The following is a 24,190-nucleotide window of genomic DNA, read 5'->3' as shown; positions in this document are numbered from 1 at the left end:
TCACAGCCATCAGCATGATTGACAGGTAGATGTCCTTGACGTCCTCCACTTCGAGTGTGGTCAGACACAGCAGCCGCCATTTTCCCCAGCCATCCTCTACAAATCCAGATTTGAAAGTTTTGCCCAGACATGGGCGTTGTCCAAATTCTGTTCGTTGTCCAGATTCTGTTTGCATTGTAGGGAAGATCTTGTCCACAGCACTTAGTAACCAATTTACCAATTCCATGTCTTTACAGATTTGGGACAATACTTATTATCAACAATCAGAGTTTGCTGTCTATTCGAGGGCTTACAGAACCAAATGACTGTCTGTCCTTGTGACAGAGATGTCAAGTTTAGCCATGTTTGCATTTAACATCATGAATTGCGGTTAAAGTAGACAATGTTTTAAACTGCCAAATGACACCAGAGGAACCCACGGAATCTCCAAAAATGGATTCAGCACGACGTAGATAAGCCCCCGGGACTTCCTGTGCTGTGCTTGGTTGTGTGAACTCCTGGAACCGCCTATACAGTATATATGCTTGGAAATGGACTGTTTTGAACAGCGTCCAGCTTCAAAGCACCAGTGTGGATCTACCTCGCTATACGCATTAAATCGAAACCAGCAGCAGATAAAGGATTTAGCTCGCATCTTTAACCCCCCAAAAATTACTTGTTTGTTCATATCATTCATCATATCATCATACTGGTTGATTGTTCGTGGACAAAATTCTAAAATTAACGGCCTCTCGAGCAAGGTACAAAATCAGTCGTCCAATCAGATTCGTTTATTTGCGTGACGTGTTCTTAACGAGTAACGTCACCCTCGCGCGCCGAAAGTCGTGTCTACAACAACACAGATTGCGAACGGGAGAGCCGACAATATGTTCCAAACCGCGGTAAAACCAGTTTTACCAAAAACACATCGAAACAAGTCAATGACAACAGTCAACATGGCTCGCGCTAGCCATGTTGAATAAACTTCTCCATTCTCCGCTCACGCTAATTACTTGTCGCTTTAACAACGTCACGTCTGCCCGTCGCTGATTGGTCCACTCCGCTGTCTGTTTGCTGTGGCTTGCTCCGCCCTCGGAATTTCATCCGCCGGACGGTCGCCAGACTCAAGTCGCTGAAACAGCGGTGAGTCTGGTATACCAGGCAAAGTAAATCCACCAAGGACTGGCTGAAAAGGAAGAAATGGTGTGTCCTGGATTGGCCGAGTCAAAGTTTAGATCTTAATCCCATTGAGATGCTGTGGGGTGACTTGAAACGGGCTGTACATGCAAGAAACCCCTTAAACATCTCACCGCTCAAAGTATTCTGCGTTGAGGAGTGGGGCAAATGTTCTTTAAACCGATGTCATAGACGGGTGGATGGCTACAAAATGCGTCTCACTTAAGTTATTTCAGCCAAAGGGGGTAACACTAGCTATTAGGTAGTATTAGTAGTATCATTGTTGGGAGTAACGCCGTTATAAATAACGCCATTACATAACGGCGTTATTTTTCAGTAACGGGGTAATCTAACTAATTACTTTTTCCGCCGTTACAACGCCGTTACCGTTACTGACGGTCAAAAGCGGTGCGTTACTTACTCTGAATAAATTGAAACTACCAGCCATGTCAAGTCGACTCTCTGCTCTGTTGATTTGTCATCCAAGACTTGGGGTGCGTTCAGGTTCGAGAATAGCGCACGTATTTCTGACTCCATGCTGTTTGTCCCTGCTCATTCAATTAGACAATGCTCTCCAAAGTTTGGTAACGTTTCTGTGTTTGCTACACCTGATGCTAGCCTCGTTCCCATCTCCCACTGTCAGCCAGCAATTTATGTCCCGGGGCAAAGCTTTTGTCGATATCTGTGGTAAGCAATTCAAATCTACTGAAGCACCTTACAAGTTAACTCCCTGTCTGTTCTTCTCTATTCCACTGACTCGAATACTGCTCAGAAAATTTCAAAATTCTTTGACATACAACAAGTTCTTTTTAAAGTAATGGAAATAGTTACTTTCCCTGGTAACTAGTTACTTTTACTTTAGAGTAATTCAGTTACTAACTCAGTTACTTTTTGGAAGAAGTAGTGAGTAATGTAACTAATTACTTTTTTAAGGTAACATGCCCAATACTGGTTAGTAATGGCATTTTTATTGATACATTTGGTTTAATGAGTAAAGCAATGTTAATGTTTGTTGTTTAGCGGCAATTAAATCACTTTCTTTTCCAAAGATAAAAAAAACAAGATCAGACATTGATATGTGAACATTTCTTAATAAAGAACTGAATATTTCATGGGGTGTCCTAACTTTTTCACATGACTGTAGATGTGTTTTCCATTTCTTTATCGTTGAACCTTATGCAAAGCTAATGATGTCTCAGCTGTGATTCAACACATAGAATTGTAGTCAAATTGAACATATTTGTACCTGTTAGACGAGGTTACATTATTTACCCAGGGGAATTGTGTGGCTTTTCTCCCTCTTTCACAGGGAAGCTGCCACCAACAGCAGAGGTGAGTTCCGTGTTTTTCTTCCAATGACGGACGATTTACTTGACATTCCGTCCAATCACAAGGAGAAAGAACGGTAGTGGGCGGAGTCGTGATTCGCCGTTATCGAAGCGGCTCTTCGTTGAGGAACGGCTGCAGGCTTTCCACGGGCACCGTCGGGTGGAGACCACCGCATTTTGTCAGTTATTTTTAACATTCGTCGCTTCGAATTCAGCGAAAGACCCTCGAAGATGACGACGACCACCACCTTCCAAGGAGTGGAACCCGGTGCCAAAAGCAGTTCCAGGTAAACGACAAGTTTGACTCCATTTAACGGCGGTGAACAAAAGAAAATGATGGACAAAAACGCCTCTTTTTTTCGCCGAGAAGCTAACTTGTTAGCCAACGTTAGCCTGCTGCTGGTTGTAAAATCCTGTGGCTTTAGCTAAAGTGTCAGCCAATCCTGCTAATTAAGTTAATCTGATGCGCCGTTTGGACTTTAGCTGCACTGCGTGGGGTCATTCTGTCTGGCTTTTGTTGGATAGTTAGCCGGTTTAGCCTAATTGGAAACAAAAATGATAATAGTCAATGACGCTAAAGTTAATAAGCTTATTAACGTTTTAGTTAGCGTTCCAGTTCATCGAATCGAATCATAATTGAGGGTTAATGTTTAAGAGTTTGTCAGAGGTTCGTTATTAAGTTGGTCAACTGTTTTAACTCATTGGCTGCTATTGACGGCGATAGACGTCAAATCCATGTTATCTGGGTTCTCCCTGTTCAAATGGATTGGACGTATATCGCCGTCAACGGCAGTGACTGAGTTAAAAAAAAAAAAAAAAACCTGGTGGGCTACTCATCCAAAAGGTATGCAGTCGTATCATAGCTGGGAGTCATGAGTCTAGCCTTGTAACCTCAAAACAATGCAAAGAAATTGTGCTGTCTCAGTTGACGGGTTGGGAGGGGGCAACAAATGGGAATATTAATCAGATTTATTTATTTTTTGCTGAGCACACTGTCAGTCATCAGGCGTTTTGATGTGGCATGTGTCGACGGACGGGGGGTCTGCGGGTGGAGGGCTTTGGCTTAGCTAAGCCTCCCAAATCTCTCCGTCAGATCTTTGCTGTCGCTCCTTTCAAGCCCTTTACTGCTCATCTTAGCGTCCGAAAACGAGACTCAAATCTCACCAGTCGACCTCTGTCTGCTAAAGCCGTTTGCAGAGCAATTCTAGGGTGGGGTCTGCTGCCAGGCCGCTTAAAGCCTCCCCCCTCGCTCTTTCTGTGTGTCTGCGTGGAAAGCATGAGCTCATCCGCTGGCCGGGAAGGTGAACTCTGCTTTAGCTTTTCCCATACAAGCCAAGCGGGACGAACACAGGATGCACTTGATGGACGATGCACATTTGCCGTCTTTCCGAGGCTTGGACAGCTGCTCGGTGTCAGCTGGTGGTTTCATTGACTCCCGAGAAGAGAGAAAAGAGGGAGGGGTCCAGTCGGCCTTTTTGTCCTGTTGGTTCAGCAAGAAAAAAAGCTGTCTTTTGTTAAAGATACTTTGCTTACATTGTCTATTCATCCGGTGACTTATATTATTTCAATTTTTTTACCTTGGTTGAGTAACGTTAACCCACATGAGATTCAATATAGCCATTCAAAAATGGAGACGAAAGCCCTCGTCTGTTTGTCACTGCAGAAGTTTGAGACCTGTGATCGATGAAAATCAGCAATGCAATGTAAAAACAATGTTGTCACAGTCAGGCGAACTACTTCAAAAGAAGTTAAAGCTGCCCAAACTATTGTTTTAATCGTCAAATAATCGTAAATACTATATGTGATTCATGTTATTTTCTTTTTGGGTCTCGTTCTCAACTCCCGAAGGCAAGTCTTGGTCTCAAATAGTGTGGTTTTGAGCACTACTCTACTTTTAGAACTAAAATTTAGCTGTAAATGTGCATTGGAACTAAAAACTGCATCGGGAAGAGTTGGACTATGAATGTCATGTGAGCGTGTGATTTGTTTTCCAAAGCAAAAGCCGATTTTTGCTAATATCTTACTTGGATTAATTACAAAATTCATCATTCTACTTTCATGGAGGTCAATAGAAATCACTTTAACTATTACTGTTAAGAGGCTCACAGAGGAGGATTTACACGATTTTAGGTCAACAATTTCTCGACACGATTGTCGATTTAATCGAGGCAGCTTAGTTACCAAATGTAACAGATGCAACTATTCGCTGCTTGAGTGTATGTGAAAAAAAAAAAAACTTGCACCTTAGGACCAATTTCAAAAAAACCTTTTCAATCATTTTTAATTTGCTCACTGCTAATGGCAGTGATCACCATCAATAGCAGCCAATGTATTGATGGACAAGGAACCTCAAGAATACCGCAAACTACCGTATTGGCCCGAATATAAGATGGCCCTGATTATAAGACGACCCCCTCTTTTTCAAGACTCAAGTTTGAAAAAAGACTTTTTGAACACCAAATTAATTTTTATATAGTACATCCTAAACAAATGATTATAACAATATATTTGAGAGAAAAAGCATGTTATTTTGCGTCATTCAAATCTTAATATCTGAACATTTAAATATGTGAACTAAAGTGCAATCACATTCGTAAATGAATGGCTTCTGGTTTTTGAAATGTAAATAAACCAATCTATTGTGATAAAACAACAAAATTGCAATAACTGCATTAACCATCAAAGTGAAGTCTAACTGTAACCAGTGCTGAAACAAATCTGAATAAGGAAAAATATTGCAATAAAATAATGCAACTGGTTAAACTTCAGAGTAGCTGAGATCTGTCACGACAGAACATCGCGTCAATGATATCTGGCACCATCTAGCGTATGAATGGGTATAATGTCTAGACCGCAGATATAAGATGACGCCCTCTTTTTCAATCTTATTTCAATGCAGTCTTATATCCGGGCCAATACGGTATATTTCGGCCAAGTCAGTCCAAACAGATTGGGCGTCTATTGTCGTCAAGGGCACTGAAAGGTCATCATGCACTGGCGGTATTCTAACTCCAACAACTGACTTTTCCACAGAGTTCTCCGACCGCCAGGCGGCGCCTCCAGCTTCTCCTTCGGGTCAGACGAAAACACCACCCCTCAGCGCAAGAACAAGATGGCCTCCAGCATATTCGCAGAACCCGACGACCCCCATGCTCACCGGAGGAACAACCCACCCAGTCAGTTTTTTTCAGCTTTTCACATTCACCCACACTTTTCAAACGCTTTCCTCCATGTTGGAATAGTTACCGAAAGAAAAATAGCACTTAGAATTTTTCCGTCGAAGCAGTCGGAACATTCCAAGAAGAGCAACTCGGCAGTAATTTGACACAAGGCTTTGTTATTGAGGGGATTAGATTAGCCCTGAATGGAAAGAAATGGGTCAGTTGAAATGTAGGCCTTGTATAGAAATGAAAGTACCGCCAAATAATCCAGGTAAGGCTTTGTCCCGACTAGACTCACTGTTTGTTTAGCATGATGTTTAAGTGGGACGACGTCGTTTTTCCAGTTTGCTGTGTTTGTGTACTTAATGTTCCGCAGCGCATTCACGAGGATTTGCTGGAACGTGGCATCACATGTTTTCACTCTATTTGCAGAAAGGCATCTACATGGTGAATCTGTTTAGTTGTTGAAGTTTCTTTGGTTCACTTTTTTCGGCGTTATTTTTTTTTATATATATGACATATATGACAGAGTTCGTAAGTTGCCTTGATGTAGGTTTTTTTTTAAAAAAAAAATACTTTTTAGGTTTATTACGCTAATTTTCGGACTATAAACCGCTACTTTTTTCCCTCAATTTGAACCCAGCGATTTATAGCCCAGTGCGGCTTAATTTGTTGATTTATTTGACTTAATAAGTAACATTTTATTTGACAGCGGCATTATAAGACTGTCATAATTATGACATGACACTGTCATGGGCGTTAATGAATGCTTATAACAAATGTCATGAAGTGTGATCAGGCCGGTTTTGTCACTAACTCCATTTATGTACAGCTCGGACCGTTTACATCCATTCAAAAGTGAGATAATTTGCCTGATGACACTAAATGACGTCTGTCATTAGCATTCATTAATGCTCGTAACAGTGTCATGTCATAATTATGACGGTCTTATGACGCTGCTGTGAAAGAAAGTGTTACCGGTTAATATCTTTTGGTGTAAATATCCCATAATACAGTGAGGACAGCTGCGGCTTATAGTCCGGTGCGGCTTATCAATGAACAAATGTGCCTTATAGTCCAAAAATAACCTTTTTTTAAAAAAATATTTGAGTTTGTTTTATGACAGAGCTCGTAAGTCAATACATTCATATTTTAAAAGAACTTATTCCCTACCATTGATGGTGTTGGAAGTCCATTTTGAGCAGGGATGCCTGTATGAGCATGTTTAAGTGCCAATCCATTTTGACTCGTTCGTGTCGGTTAGCTGATTGGATACCACTAACGACAATACTGTCTCATATGGCGGTATAATATTGTCTAAATAAATTGTGAATAAACTTCCACCTCAGAAACATTCACTCTTAAGTATTCACCCAAACTCGTTAGCCCTCCCAGTCCTAATAAATTGGACGTCCATCGCCGTCAATGTCACTGAAGCATGACCATTCACTGCCAGGAAAGCATGATGACTCAGCGAATGCTATAGAGCAGCTCCAGGGAGGCGGTGGACCTGAAAGCTAACACAGAGTGTCTTTGTCACGCGGGGAACAACAGACGCTAAAGAATCAGAGGAGTGGCCGCGCTCGTTAATGGAGTAAAGTGCTCCGACGTCGGCCCCTCGACAACAAGCGCCCCTTCATTAGCGGCGCCGTCTGTATGAGTCTGCCGGATTCTCTGGACTCTTCAACGCATCATACGGAAGGGAGTGGAAATTAATAGAAAATAATGCACCCTGATGACATTGATGTCTTTCTACTTCAAATGATAGATCCCCTGAGTTCTATAACATTGCAATGCTGATGACATGAGTTTTTCAACCAATTTGTCTGTATGAAAGTTGAATGAGTCAACAGGATCTTATCGTTTCAGATCAGTCAGCGGGTGGCTTGTGATTTCGTAACATTTTTAGCAGCTGAACAGAACTGATTTTCTCATTTACAGTTGACATTGGCATGTGGAGTTTACATTAGGAAGGCCACAAACTATTATTTTGAAGGTCAACTCATCACTGATTGTTTTTTATGACAATGAGACAACTCATCAGTTCAGATTTAAGTGATATTATTTACTGTTCTATCGCTCGTGGATTAACATTGTAGCTGTAAATGTGCATTAGAACCGAAAAGTTGGACTATGAATATTATGAAACTCTACCATAGTTTGTGAAATTCTTATATCAATTGAGTACAAATATATTAAATATGTTCATCAAGGATCACATCACTCAGAATATTTACCGTATTTTTCAGACTATAAGTCGCACTAGCCATAAAAATGCGCAATGAAGAGGGAAAAAAAACATTAGTCGCACCGGAATATAAATCGCATTTTGGGGAGGTCATTTTATTTAATCAGAGAGCACATCAAGCACAAACATACATTATAGCAGTAATAAAACGGAGAAAAAAGTGCTAAATATCTGTTAATAAACTTAACATATTAACAGTTATTCAGATAACGATTAAAAAAAAAAAACTCGATTTCACTCCAAATCACTATCCATTCAAGTCTTCATCTTCAGTATCACTTTTGAACAACTGAACCAACTCGAAGTAGAGGGCACACCTGGAGTATAATGTTGACATATAATTCGTACCTGAGTTTGACAATTTTTGGGTAGGGAAAGAGTGTGTCAAAGCATTCCGACTATAAAAAAAATAGTTGTCCATTAATAATATTAGAAACATTTGATTGCCAATTAATCACAGCACCACTAGTTTAGACCGAAGTAGTAGACTGCCGACAATGGTGAGAATGTGCGCCTCGAGGGCATTTGCCTCAGCTGAGCAGTTGCTCCCAACAGCTGGTCTAAAGTTAGCAACAGTTAACACACAAGACACTGGCTGTGATTGGAAAACGAGCTCCTATGTGCATCGCCACCAAGCGTGAAGCGCTTTGTAGCCAGAGGGTGCTGAAGCAGTGCCCTGCGTGAGGCTGTGCATTTATTTTGGCAACACATGGTAGTGCACACTACGTTTTTGACCCTCTTACCAAAATGGAAGCTTTGAGAGGTACGCATAGTCAAGACGGGTTTACAAACCTCTGGCTAGTTTTAGGAATTTATACAGAGAAAGCCAACATAAACACCTTGAAGCAAACAAACTTCTCCCACTTGTTCTTGGCTATAGGAAGTACTACAGGAAGGCTGCCCTGAACTCGGCCTTGACCTTTGTCAAACAATGAGTGCAGGATGGAGCATTTAATTTCCAAGGAAGGGGCCGCTTATGGGTAGCGTAACCTCATAAATCCAAATTAGGGCTGCCAAAAAGGATTATTTTCATAGTCGACTAATCACCGATTATTTTTGCGAAGAGTCTACGAATCGATTCACGTACCTGTATATATCGCTGTATTTAATGTTATATATAACTGAACTGAGTATTTAAGATGGAGTTTGAATACTATGTAATTATCATACTTTCCCAAAACAGTGTGTGTCTTATTTTCAGTAATTAGAAAGATATCAGCCTGCTTTTATTCAGGACCAAAATAACCAGGAATATTTTCTGTTTTTATTCCTGTTTTTTGTCTTAAAAAAAAAAAAAAAAAGAATATTTCCAGTTTTTTTAATCAATACATGAATATAGGATTAAAAAAAAAAAATTAAACGTTAAATATAAATTAAATATATTTTAAAATTACAAATACCGCATTTTCGGACTATAAGTCGCAGTTTTCTTGCATAGTTTGGCCAGGGCTGCAACCTATACTCTGGAGCAACTTATGCGTGTCATTATTAACACATTATTATACCTATACACTATATACACTGATAGTTTGGTAAACTTTGTTAGCGTGTTGTTTATGCTAGTTATCTGAATAACTCTAATATTCCTGGCATGTTCTCAGTTCGTTATTTATGCATCATGTAGCGTTAGCATTCCGTACACTTATTCAGCCTGTTGTTCTCTACTCTATTTTTATTTTAAATTGCCTTTCAAGATGACATGTCTGTTCTTGGTGTTTGATTTTATCAAATAAAAATTTTCCCCAAAAATGCCACTTCAGTGCGATGAGGCATGTATGATATTCTGACGGGATAATAACCTTAAGCCAAAATATCACGGTTTCATGGTATTGCAAGTACTGTATTGCAGAATTTTTATTTTCCAAACATATTAGCAAATTGGAACATAAGTATGATGTTAAGTTTAAAAAAAAATTTAAAAAAAATAAAAAAAGCTAAATAAAATTAAAAATAAATGCCATCTCTTAGGTTAGCCCAAACACACAGCTCAACATTATTACCATCAGAACCAAAATAATTGAATTATTTTCCATAAAAAGCATGTGTGTATGATTCACCATGTTTACACTACACACACAAACTCAGTTTCTCTACACAGACAGTTGCCAGAGAGAGAGGAAAAACACGTTTTACCACAGCTAGACACACTAAACACACTGGAGTTAACTGTCGTAGCTGGTGGGAAACGTTCATAACAGTGTTTACTAATCTTTAATTTTGTATAAATGCAAAATCATATTGGAGGTATTGCCTCCTTGGCAGCCACTCTCCACAGACATGTTTTACATGTCAGTTGGCCCTCTTCCTCTAAGCCACAGGTGTCAAACTGATTCCAGAAAGGGCCAAGTGGGTGCAGGTTTGCTTTCCAACTAATGAAGAGGATACCTTTATACGAATCAGATCTTTCACATGTGTAATCAGTTAATCATTGTCAGGTGCTGCTTGTTTCAGCAGATAATTAATTGGTTAAACTCTCTGCGTGGTATCTGTTGGAACAAAATCCAGCACCCACTTGGCCCTTTCTGGAACCGGTTTGACACCTGAGCTCTAAGCCATGGGTCCCCAAACTATGGCCTGCCTCCACATTTGGTCCGCCCCCCCTGAACAATACCAGAGAGCATTTTGATTTTTTTTTTTTTTTTTTTCTCAATAGTGTTATTTATTTCCTGGCCTTTTTCTGTGAAGAAAGGGGAGAGGGTTATTTGGTTATTATCTATTTTATAGTGTTATTTTTATTTATTATTATTATATTATTATTTTTATTTTATTTACTTTTGCTCCATGAAGAATCCAGAATTGGTTATTTTATTGTGGCTCTCTCAAAAACAATATTTTTTACATTTAGGCACTCCTGCAATCATCACACTTTTTCTGTTACAAACTGACCCCGGCACCTCATCAGAGAAGGGAAAAGTTATGTGGCCCTCACAGGAAAAAGTTTGGAGACCCGTGCTCTAAGCTGTGGCCGTCTGTAACTTTTCTGAAGCCGAAGTTTCCCCAGACCAGCGATTTCGTTTTCTTCGATAGGGAAAAAAGTTCAGGAGTTTCACCTCCTTCAGCCATCATGTAGCACAGTTGACTCACTGAGACTGAGCAACAACTGGTGGGGAGGGTTGAGCCTTACAGCTGCAAGCGAGGGATTTCTCCAATGTCTCTAAATGATTTGTCTATCAAAATAGTTGTTGCTTGATTTGTTGTTGATTAGTCAGTTACTTGTAGCCCTAATCTAAATATGTTCAATTTCATATTTTGAATGAAAAAAAACTTGAAATTACTTGAATCATAATAAATTCAGCTCAAATGAATGATATACTATTGAATGAAGTGGAGTAACGTTTATTTGATGTGAACTCATTTTAAGTGAAGTTAGGGTAAGGGATGAAATCAACAATCTCGGGTTGTGACCCGACTACTTCAGAATCAAACTTTCGGCCAGAATCAAGGATAAGCACATGCAGGAGCGGGCTATTGGTTACAGGAAACAATGACTCAATTTAATGTATTGCTTGTCTCATCTCTGTTTTATAACACAGGGGTCTGGGGGTGACTAATTGCATTAGGCTCCATATTGGAGGACATCTGCTCACAGGGCTGAATCACTATGGGTCATTGGTCTCAGCACTTTCCTGTCTAATCCTTTTGTCATCCACCCAAAACATACATTTGGTTAAGGGTGCAATACACCACCAATATAGAAAAAGATAACAGTAGGCTATCATTTTTTTTTTCATGAGCAATGAATTCAAACCTTATAACAAACAGTTCCAGACCAGAAATTTTCACATGGATGTCATATATACGAGCTGCTGTCTGTCCCTTTTTAATTTCTTTAGTGCTACTGATAGTAATAGATGAACCAGATCTTATCTAAAAATGAACTGTTTTTACATTTACCACACTGTGACTTTGGCATATTACCACATACAATCATAAAACTCAGGAAACACATCAATGAACTTCCTACTTTTTTAACTGCTTTAGTGTTTTTTCAGTTGCCGGACATCCCAGTTTCAATAGATTGATGTCTCACTGACAAATTTTTGACACTGTGAATTTACTGAAGGTTTTTTTGGCCAACAGGTGCCAACGACGCCGCCGTAGGGACCCTGTGCGGGGAGCCTTCGGCCCCATTGAGACGGTGCCAGCAGCCCATTCTGTTCCCCAAAAACCCTCAGCCGGAGCTTACCACCATCCACAACTCTGGAGCCGCTTTGGTGTGGAACCAAAGACAAGAGGTAAGAAGGGGCCGCACCGATGTCTTTGGAAATCGGAGTTGCCACCGATGTGACGTGACAGCTCAGGGAAAAGGGAAGGAGGACTGTTTTTGTTTCTTCCTGAGTTGAAAGACCACGACTTGGGCTGTCATGCTAATTATGTCACATGATGATAGGGTGTTGTCTCCAGTCTCCAGTTTAATGGGTCACTGTGGTTAAGTCTGCCATGTTTGTTTTCTTTATTCATATTTTTTTTTCAATTGCAGGAAGATAATGGCCAAGAACAAGCAAACAACGGTGAGTTGATTGAAAGTCACTTTTTTTTTTTGTATGAATCAGGAAATTCACCTCATTGCATGTCAGGAGTTTCCTTTGTAGTGTGCTTGTGTATTTCCTTTTTTGTGGTAGCATGGTTGGGTTGTTTGTTTGTGTTTTAAACACTTTATAAAGCACTCATTTAACTTGTGGCTGCCATTGACAGAGCTGCCAGAAAATTCAGTTAAACTAGATTGGACTACTACTGTGATCAATGGCAATGAAACGTGAGAATTCACAGTCAGTCCTCTCAGTTTAAATGTATTGAACGTCTATTGTTGTCAGTGGCAGTGGCAATGAGTTAATAGTAAATATTCTTTATTTTTATTCTCTTCGTTTTTCCTTTTTAAATAACCCAAATAAGAAATATATATATTTAGAATGTTTTATTATTTAAAAGGATTAAAAAAAAAGTTATTTATTAATCCCATTTTATTATCAATTTAAGTGTGTTATTTAGGGCCATAACTAGAGTGTATTTCTGTTTTTATTTTTCATAATCAACATTTTATCTATTTATTTTAAAAAAGTAGTAGAAGTAAAATAAGGATTCATTATGAAAAATATAAAATACAATTGAGACCTGGCATACACATACATGGACATCACATTTTGGGTCACGTAGCCACGCTAGTACAGTATAGCACATGCGGCCAAAATGCGATGTCGACGTATGTTGAAGCCAGGTCTTTACGAGGCTAACTTTTTTAAATGACCAAAAATAGTCACTTGCCCTATAAAGAGTTAGAGCAACCGCAACTTCGAATCACAAGACTGAGGCAGATCTTGTAAAATTTTTCAGCAAATGTTTGTGATTACTCAGGCGTGGTAGTGCCGCTACATTGTTTTGATGTGGGTATTGAGGTTTTTTGGTTGTTTTTTTTTTACTACGTAGGAGCAAGAAATAGAACATTTTCTCTCTGTACTTGACTTCCAATTAAAGTTTGCTGTAAAAGTGACCCATGATACAAGACAAACAATGGTGAGTTTCTTGGCAGTATCCAAGGTCAGACATGGGGGTAATTCACATGATGTCATACCCTCTTCTGGGTTTGTCGATAAAAGTATATCCCTCTGCGAAACTCCATTGAGCTTACATGGACACCAGGATCTATAAGGAAAACCATTCAATTCCAAAAGGTATAATGAAGATAAATATTATTTACAACAGGGCAATATATTGTCTTGCTAAACGTATACATATTTCGAATTTAACCAAAATGAACATTTCTAAATTAGGAACTAAGTAACATTAAAGCCGCTTTCAGACTTATATCCCTCAGCGTAAGTTACCAGTGCACCTGGTTTGGACACTTTCAGACTTGTCCTGTGTTGGCAACTCTGTGCGGGCAGGATTTTATAACGTGGACATTACGTCATTTTAGGTCGGCATCGGCAACTATTAAACCACATGATTCCAAAGATTCGACGATGGACTGTCCCTTCCTCGGCTCTAAGATCCAGTAGCAATTTAATGTTTCCAGTTTAATTTTGCTATCTTTGCGATGTTTGCTTACTGCTTTTCGTTTTACAGCGAAGAAAGGAAATAATGATCAGCCCCCCATGATATTTATGTCATCAGCCTTCGCGCTGTGACCTGGAAACGAAACTGCTAAAAGGCGCACCTGACTTATAGCCACTACCCACTAAATTAGACACAAAAACGGCATTTGCTCATAGATAAGCCGCACTGGACAATAAGATGCAGCTGTCCTCACTGTATAATGGGATATTTACACCAAAAGATATTAACCAGTAACACTTTATTTGACAGCGGCATCATAAGACTGTCATAAGACCAAATGAAACACCATGAAGCTCTGAACCAACTGGCTGCAAAGCTTCATTGTTTCAAGAAGCTTCATTTAGCCATCACTGCTCCCTTGGGGGAGACGGTTAACGTCTGCTGCCACCTGCTGTCAACACGGTTGTCGTCCAACGTGCCTCCTAGACAGGGGTGAAAGTGGCTAGAATTTCTTGCCGGAACTCCCCGACGTGAAGGTCGCCACAGAGCCAGTAATTTTATATATTTATTTATTTATTTTTCTTTCATTTTTGAGGGGGGGGGGGGGGTGTCAAACCTCCTAAAACTACTGAAATGCAAAGAAAGCTGTTTTGGCACAGTTATTTCTATAACACATACAAAAACTGATTTTCATTCAAAATTGTATTTTTTTCAATGATTTTCAAAATAAAAGTTAACAAAAACAGCAATAACCTCAACCTCCATCTCCTAATTTTTATTTTCCCTCATTTACTCACATACTAAATGCCAAATCTCAATTTTAGCTACTTAAGAACATAGGATATATATTAAAATTAATGTAAACACTTGTTGTTTTTTTTTAATAATATATAAGTAACATGCATTCAGAAAAATTCAGAAAAAGTACAGATGACTTATATTATGCAGACTGAAATTGACTTCTTTAAATCATAAGGAAATGAATAAATCGCTTAACATAAATGAACAAATATAAGTCCAAAGTGCACATTGACTGCTAATATGTTCTGAACCTCCCCATCAGAGCAAATAAAACTAAATATGATAAATAAGCCTCCTCAACTCTTTTCTTGCTCTTAAAGATTTGATCCATTTTATGTTGCATTGCCCCTTTTTTGTTGCATCAATTCCTTTTTTTTTTTTTTTTTAGCTGTTCCAGCAAACATGCACATTTGTACCAATCAGAGCTAACTATCTCTGCTTATCTGATAAATGAGTCCGGCCATTTTGCTTTGCTGCGTGCATTCGCACATTGACGTGACTCATCATCATCAGACTCAGATAACTGCAGCAGCTGGGGAAACCTCCATGCCGTCCGTGGAATAAAATAAATAATAAATATTGGTGGAAACGGATTACACTACACAAGCACTTTATTATGCTCGTTGTTAACACTTGTGTATGTAAATCTGATAGTGGTAGATTGTTTTCTTCTTGGAGATGAAATGCATGTGTGGCAGCTAAGCATTTTTTTTTTTTTACATAGCGTTTTGTAGAGGTGTGCAAAATTTCCGATTCTTAGATTATTCGCGATTCGGCCGTGGAAGATTCGAGAACGATTCACAAACATCCAAATTCCGATTATTGAAATATGCCACGTAAAGCGGAAGTACAACACACTCAGCGCGCCGCGCGGTCTTCGGGACGGAACGGAGCGGGAGTAGCTAAACATTATGCTTCTCATTAACCGGCCCCTTGGGTAATGCCAACGCTCAACTCATGCCACGAGATAAAAAAACACAACAACATACCTGACTGCTGCCGAAAAGCTGCTACAAGTACAGCTAAGCTACATAATGTTACGGTAGATATCATTTATATAGGACTAGATGGATTATAGACTCGGTAGCGGTAGCAGCACATCTGCAAAAAGCTAGATGCGGGCGTTAGTAAACGGCCGCCATCTTAAAGCAGTAAACTTCCCTGCAATGCTGTTGTAGCGAACCTTCCAAGCAAACCTAATTAACTTTTTATCTAAAATACTCCTAAATCGGTAAAATATTGACTTGAATCTATCTTTAAAATAGTTTTAAAACTTTCACATGTCAAAAGTAGTCAAAAGGGAAATTATGGAATAACGGGAGCAATTTTAACAACTTTAACGGTTGATTCACAACATTAAATTAATTGAATGTAGCTTAAAGCTGCTGATACAGAATGGGGACTGGAGTTTTTTATTTACCGTTATTTTTGTACATTTTATTTACTGCTATATGTTAACTTCATACTGAAATAGTATTTTTGAACAATTTTGGAACTAATGTACAAAACTTTATTTAAAAAAAAAAAAAAAAAGGAGGGGGGTGCATCAATAATCGTTTTATAATCGAATCGGAGCCTCTGAATCGTAATCGAATCGTTAGGTGCCCAAAGATTCCCAGCTCTAGCGTTTTGACAGTTGTCATATTTTCGAAATCAAAGCACCATTTACCACTACAGCATTCCGACCCTGAATCTTATACCGGACTGCGTTCTGGCTCTGAATCTTATACCGGAACTGCGTTCCTGACCGTTCTGGCCCACTTTCACCCCTGCTCCTAGAATGTATTGCGGCGCTACAGACAAACTCCATGTTCTGTGCTAATTATTTCTTCAGTTACTGTTCCAGTTGTTTCATTAATTGCTAGTTATGATATTTGATAACACTTTATTTGATAGTGGCGCCATTAGACTGTGATAAATCAATCACAATCATGACATGACACTGTCATGAGCAATACTGAATGCTTATGACGGATGTCGTTCAGTGTAATTCGGGAAATTATCTCACTTTTGAATGGATTTAAAAGATCCAAACTGGACATAAATGGAGTTAGTGACATAATTTGCCAGATGATAATTAATGACATCTGTCATAAGCATTCAGTAATGGCCATGATAGTGTCCTGTCATAATTAACCCTTAATCCCTTAAACCAGTACTTCTGAAATAGTGGGGCGCAGAGCGATACCAGGGGTGGCAAATGTGACCTTGGGGAACATGCTTTTTTTCCTTTTTTTTTTTTTTGCGGTACTAGAATAAAGTGTACTTGCACATCGACTCAGTGGGTGGCAGTGCCGCTCTCATTTTCAGAGTGTGCGCTGTATTTTTTTACTAAGCAAGACCACACAGAAAAGAGATACGACAAGCTGTGTGCCGTTTGCGAAAGCCGTTTTCCGGCCAGACTCACGCAGCGACCCACTGTCTTCTCCGGCTCTCGCGTGTCCGCCCGAGAAGTGCCATTTTCGGCTTGGGATTGTCACGACGACCGCTCTCACCTACGGTTCTCCCTCCGCTTTTTTCGGGCCGTTTGCCTTTGACTTTAATACAGTGGGAGATGAGGAAAGACTACTGTTTACTGTGTCTAAAAATGATTATAGCAGACAGCCGGAAGCCAAATCAATTAAAACGCCACTTAAGACATTAGACCCCAATCTCATTGACAAGCCGCTTGATTGTTTTTCAGCGAAAACTTGCCAAATATTGCCAACAATCGTCCCGCTTTGACAGTGTTATATCAGTAAACCAGTGAGCACAGTTAGCATGCTCAGTGCAAAATAACCCCACACCATTGATACTCTGAGCAGCGAAAAAAAAACTGTCCTTCTGTCCAAAGACTCTTTTTTTTTTTTTTTCTCTCTCTCTTCTATTCAGTTTTGTTTTTTCTTCTAATTAGGGCCCGAGCACTAAGCGTGCGAAGGCCCTATTGTTTTGCAAAGGATTTTTTTTTTTTTTTTTCAGGACAAATGAAAACGGCCAATTTGGAGGCCTGAACATGCACGAAAAGTCACCAAAATTTGCACATACGTGCGGAAAATTGTAAATTGCGATAATTTTGCAACGTTGAAAAAAAATCTAACAAAATGGCTCAGTGGCGCCCCCTTGAAATTTTAAAATTGGCCTATAACATTAGGGTCTGTCAGCGTAGAGCAATGAAATTTGGGGAGTCTATACCTTGTCCAAAACCGCTCCAAAAAAGCATTTACACCCATATTCCAAACCCAACAGGAAATCGGTTATTTTGGATCGAATATGTAATTTTTATCGATTTACAGGGTGCACATCTGAGACCTTTTCGCCGAGGGAGTTAGTTGGATCATCTTCAAAATTGGTGAGACTGTTCAGGAGACATATGAGATCTTAAGTTTTTAAAATGGTGCGTTTTCATTCACGGGTCTGACCTGGGCGTGGTGCCAAAGTCGGCCATTTTTCCGGCAAAATGACAAATTCAGTAAATGACTAATAGTTCCTTGACACAACGTTCAATCTTTTTCATATCTGGCATATATGTGCGGTATCCCACCCTTAACACAAGTGCATTGAAATATTACCCATTAGGCCTAGCGCCCCCTAGTGAGAACAGGAAATGCCTTTTTTTACGAGACAGGTTCCCCCTCCAAGGGAAAAAAATCTGTTGACCTCAAACCTGCATCAGGGGAGCCTTAAGACCTGTGTTCAGGTGCCTGATGAAAAATATTGAGGTTTCGTTGAAGCGGAGGGGTCCAAACAGGAAGTGAAAATGACCGTCAACAATTTGTCTCGCAAAAAACTTGGGACAATCATAACTCAGCAGATATACAGCATATCTGCGCCAAACTTCCCGTGTTTGTTGAGAGTCATACCCTGAAGGGTCTTGTAAGGGTCATTTGCATCAATTCTACAGTGCCAACTAGTGGCGACAGAAAGGAGTTTTAAAACAGGCCTTTCCCATTGGGTTTTTTCAATGTAGAGCAATGAAATTTGGGGAGTCCATATCTTATGCAAAACTGTTCCAAAAAGTCTCTTGCACCCATTTTCCAAATCCAACAGAAAATCAGGTATTTTGGATCGAATGTGAAAATTTTATCCATTTGTAGTATAGTTTACATTTTGAGGCCTGAACATGCACGAAAACTCACCAAATTTTGCACATACATGCGGCTTTGCGTGGATTTTGATAATCTTGCGACGTTACAAAAAAATGTAACAAAATGGCTCAGTGGCGCCCCCTTGAATTTTTCAAAAAGGCGTTTCCTATTAGTTTTTTTTTTAACGTAGAGCAATGAAATTTGGGGAGTCGATACCTTGTGCAAAACTGCTCCAAAAAGTCTCTTGAACCCATATTCCAAACCCAACAGGAAATCGGGTATTTTGGATCGAATGTGAAATTTTTATCAATAAATAAGGTTGCACATTTGAGACCTTGTCACACAGGGAGTTAGTTGGATCATCTTCAAAATTGGTGAGACTATTCAGGAGGCATAGGAGATCTAAAAATTTCAAAATGGTGCGTTTTCATTCACGGGTCTGACCTGGGCGTGGTGCCAAAGTCGGTAATTTTTTCGGCAAAATGACAAATTCAGTAAAAGACTAATAGCTCCTTGACACAACGTTCAATCTTTTTCATATCTGGCATATATGTGCGGAATCCCACCCTTAACATGAGTGCATTGAAACATGACCCATTAGGCCTAGCGCCCTCTAGTGGGAACAGGAAATTCCTTTTTTTTTACTAAACAGGCTCCTCCTCCAAGGAAAAAAATATATTCACCTGAAACCTGCATCAGGGGAGCCATAAGACATGTGTTCAGGTGCCTGATGAAAAATACTGAGGTTTGGTTGAAGCAGAAGAGTCCAACAGGAGAAGTGAAAATGACTGAAGCCATTTCGTCTCACCACAAGTTTTGAACAGTTATAACTTCTACAACATATCTGTGACAAACATCTTGTGCTTGTTGAGTCATACTCTGAAGGGTCCTGTAGGGGTCATTTGCATCAACCCTACAGCGCCAACTAGTGGCAATAGAAAGTCACTCATTTTTCTAATATATGTCCAGTTCTTTTCAGGTTGGTCATTGTAGTTTCAAGACCTTTTGAAATACTTATTTTACGGCCCATGTCCACATGTCTCTGTCTGTTGCCGTGACGACCCTTTATTCGCTCCTTTTTTGTAGTACTCTCTCCAATAGGGGTTTTTATCTCTTAGGTGTGTGAATGTAAAGAGGCGACTTTCGAGCATGTTAGGTTCCAATGAGATGATTAGAGAGGAGGATCTGCCACCACCCTGACCTGCACACTGTCAGAGTTGCGTGACGTCCGAGTTGCGCTAGATTGCGAGGGCCCGTTCAGTCCTGCTTGCAGGCCTAGTCAGTTTTGTTTTTCCTTCTAATCAGTTTTGTTTTTCCGGTCAAATTTTTTGGCATATTGTCCTCATGTGTTAATGTTTCTAATCAATATGAATGTGTTATTATTTACTGATTTTATTACATTTTTCAGTATCAAATGGTCAGAAATGTACTTTTGCGTATTTTTACAGTTTGGATGTGACTTTTTTTTTTTTTTTAAATTCAGGCAAATTGATGCGCTTTAAGTCTTTTCTGTTACAACCAAAACAATGTTAATAAAGTTATATTTTATTTAGGGCTGTCAAAATTATCGCGTTAACGAGCGGTAATTAACTTTTTAAATTAATCCTGTTAAAATATTTGACGCAATTAACGCACAAATGCCCTGCTCAAAGAGATTAAAATGACAGCATAGTGAAAGGTGTACTTGTTGTGTTTTTCAGAGTTTTGCCGCCCTCTGTTGGCGCTTGGGTGCGACTGATTTTATAGGCTTCAGCACCCATGAGCATTGTGGAAGTAATTATTGACATCAACAATGGCGGGCTACTAGTTTATTTTTTGATTGAACATTGTACAAATTTTATTAAAACGAAAACATGAAGAGGGGTTTTAATATAAAATTTCTATAACTTGTACTAAAATTTATCTTTTAAGAACTACAAGTCTTTCTATCCATGGATCGCTTTCACAGAATGTTCATAATGGTAACGCCATCTTGTTGATTTATTGTTATAATAAAGAAATACAGTACCTATGTACCGTATGTTGAATGTATATATCCATCTTGTCTTATCTTTCCATTCCAACAATAATTTACAGAAAAATATGGCATATTTTATAGATGGTTTGAATTGCGATTAATTTTTAAGCTGTAATTAACTCGTTTAAAAATTTTAATCGTTTGACACCCCTAATTTTATTGTAAGTTGATCTATGTTACTTTTTTTCTTTAATAGAAAAAAGCACACAATGTTGGGCAGAGGCATCTTATAATAGTAATATTATAGACAAATGATACTATTTACAGTGGCGGCAGAGTTTTGGGGGGGGGGGGGGGCATTTATGTCTTCCTTGGGCGGGGCGTAACAGAAAATAATTTAGAAGCACTGCCTTAACCCCATAAATAACCCTTATGACGATGCTGTCAAATAAAGTGTTACCTATTAACCCAAATAAATCAACAATAAGTGCAGGATTCAAAACAAGGGGGAAAAGTAGCGGCTTATAGTCTGAAATTTACAGTAAACCTATAGCTAACCTGGAAGTAATACGGAAGTCGAGTGACATCACTGTGAATAGGGCTTATTGGATTCTGCTTTTAAAAAAAGCGATAACTCCCCTTGGCCAACACTTATCTAAAGCAAACACCGGAATGTCTGCTAATGTTCCATCGGAAGGAGTCTTGCTCATTTCAGTACAAGATGGCTGCCAGCAAGCCAAGTGTTATTATTATTTTGATTGTTTGTTTTGGTGTCTTGATGTCAGAGTGTGCTGACAACGGGGAGGTGGAGCCAGAGGAGCAGGAGGCGCCACAGCAGCCTGCCCCGTCGGGGAATGCCAACACCACTGCGGGCGGCCGGAGAAACCCACCCGGTGGCAAGTCCAGTCTCATCCTGGGTTGAGCAACCCTTTTTTTCCCCTCTTCCATTTGAACACTTTTTTTTTTTTTTTTTTTTTTTTTGAAAGATAAATCCCGCTCTTGTCATGCTCTTCCTCTTGGTCCTTTCTAACGCCAACATGTCCTACGAATCCTTTTTTCTATTAAAGAACTGTCGATAAAAGCACTTTAAGTATCTCTGTGCCCTCCTTCCCGCCCCGTAGTGCTTTGACGCCGCCCGGGGATGGCGCCACGTTTATTAGTTCATCTCCCGTTGGTCCGTCTTGTGAATGCTCAAAAGGAAACCAATCTCAATTGTTGCGTGAATTTCTAAATACAATAAAGATTGATATGAATTTGGGGTGCTTTTTTTGTATTTCTTCAACCACCAGATGAGCTGACTTGGAAAAAATACCAACCGGACCACAAATTAAAAAAAACTCCTTTTTTTTCTTAATGATATTATTGAAATAATTGCACATTTCTTTACTATGATATAAGATGGGGCTTATGCATTTGCAAATAAAAAAATCTTCATGAAAAGGTTTCAGAATTTGAAAGAAAAATATTGTAATTTTAGTCGTATTTTTCAAAATAAAATTCACATTTGAGAGTTGTCCTGCTAGTCTTAGTTTTCACATTTTAAAGTTTTTTATTGATTAAAAGTTTTCCAAGTTAAAAAGATGTATGCATGATTTTTTTCCCCGAGAAAAGCTGTAATTCCCCTGGTCATATTTTTCTACCGGATTTTTTCATTTATAGCCCAAAAACTGTAATTATAGTTTTTTCTGGATAAAATCTATTCTAGATTTTAAAATATATTAATTTTTCTAGTAAGGCCTTACTTCTTTCTTTGTTTTAGTCAAGTCTTGCTTTTTTAACCGGAAAAAAAAAAAGTTGGATTATTTCTGCATAGTTAATTTTAATAATAATAAAAACATTTAGATATGAGCCTCCCTTGTAATAAACGCCACCTCCCTCCTAAATAAATAACCTCTCCCTAACAGTTTCAACAATGATGACCTCAAAATGACAAGATCAAAGTAGATGAAATCATCCTGCTGCATGGAATTTGACGAAGCCCCCATGGGTTGCAATTCTTCTTTGGTTCTTCTTTTCTGACCCAACAAGGCATTATCCAAACAGACTTGAGCTGATTTTTATGTGGGGCGAGTGTCCTTTTTATTAGGTTTTTGCGTCAAGCAACGACTATGCGGTCCTCTTGAAGGCTTTACTTTATTTGGAAGCGCTCATCTCAACCTACAGTAATCACTGGGCCCTCCCAGTTCACTCATTGGCTGACATTGACAGCAATGGATATAAAACAGTTTTTGAGTTTTTACTAAAAAGGAAAAAAAAGTGTGAACATTGAGAATTTACAATGGGTAAAACTCTCCAAGCCCCCATTTTAAAGTGAAAAATATAAAATACAAATGAACTGTTATAAAATGAAAATACGAGTTAAAAGAAGAATAAGCTGTAGGAACAAAGAACAATAATGGCTCAATTCTGATCATTCTCTATTCTACCTGAAAGTTTAAAGCCCTAAGCCCACACAATCAGAACCTGCACAAGCTGAGAGCCGAGCCTATACATTTCCAGCTCGAAAGGCATGCATGGGTCATCGGGGATCAGGAAAAACACTTCCTGTCCTAGGAAGTTCCAGCCAAGTGGAGGATTGATTTTCAGTGAGTCAGAACCGACAAGGAATGTCTCATGTTCTTGTCATCGTATTTTTTTTCCATATTCAAGTTCAACTTTTCAAGGTCCTTGTGTTGTATCTTATAGTATCTTAGGAAAAGTTTTAAAAAATACTCAGCTGAACATTAAAATTAATTTATTTTTTTCCTTTCTGCAAGGCTAAAAACGCGGCTTAAAAAACAATAAAAGAAGGACACATTTTCCAAGAATAAAGTTTTATTTCTAAGACGAATAGATATTGTGTGAATACATTTGTTTTGGGGTGGCTCTTTTTATTGAATATATGCAAATACAGTATATAATTCCACATTTTACACTAGTGTATTCAATGCAAATGGCATTTGCTTTTGTTGTTGTTGAAGTAGTAAAAACCCATGGGAAAATAACCAAGATGTATATACGGGCGGCCGGGGCGCAGTTGGTAGCTGGAGTTGTCCTTGGACCGAAGGGTCATCGGTTCGATTCCCGGCTTTGACTGCCCACTGTTGAAGCGCACTTGCGCGAGGCACTGAACCCTGATTTGCCTCCAATGGGTTGACAGCGTCTTGCATGGCAGTAGCCCGATTGGTGTGTGTGAATGTGTGCGTGAACAGGTAAATGTGTGCTAATGTAAAGCGCTTTGGGCATGGTAATCATGCAGATAAATGCGCTATATGCTGTAAGTACTGTCCATTTACCATGTAAATATTCATCAAAAAAAAAAAAAAAAAGTATTATTCCAAAAAGGATGTATTCTTTACGAGAACTAATGTTGCAATGTTATGGGATTGAAGTCTTTTTTGGGGGAGGTATTATACTATTATTATATTATAAAAGAGAAAAGTCATTTTGAGAACAATGTATTTTTAGTGTGAAAAATACAATCTTTAGTCATGTCATGTTTT

General features: G+C 39.0%; 1 protein-coding gene across 1 annotated transcript; it reads left to right on the top strand.

Annotated features, from left to right (window-relative positions):
* The first annotated feature begins 2,601 nt into the window (after positions 1-2,601).
* jpt1b (Jupiter microtubule associated homolog 1b) lies at positions 2,602-21,961 on the top strand. Its single transcript, XM_057817561.1, has 5 exons — positions 2,602-2,770; positions 5,517-5,659; positions 11,973-12,127; positions 12,373-12,403; positions 21,494-21,961. Exons 1-5 carry the CDS (start codon positions 2,715-2,717, stop codon positions 21,628-21,630), a joined length of 522 nt encoding a protein of 173 aa, XP_057673544.1. The 5' UTR covers positions 2,602-2,714; the 3' UTR covers positions 21,631-21,961.
* Positions 21,962-24,190: the final 2,229 nt, after the last annotated feature.

The sequence above is a fragment of the Corythoichthys intestinalis genome, chromosome 16 (assembly GCF_030265065.1).
Source record: "Corythoichthys intestinalis isolate RoL2023-P3 chromosome 16, ASM3026506v1, whole genome shotgun sequence".
NCBI lineage: Eukaryota > Metazoa > Chordata > Actinopteri > Syngnathiformes > Syngnathidae > Corythoichthys > Corythoichthys intestinalis.
The sequence above is the reverse complement of the archived record's forward strand: the minus strand, read 5'-3'. Positions and strand labels throughout refer to the sequence as shown.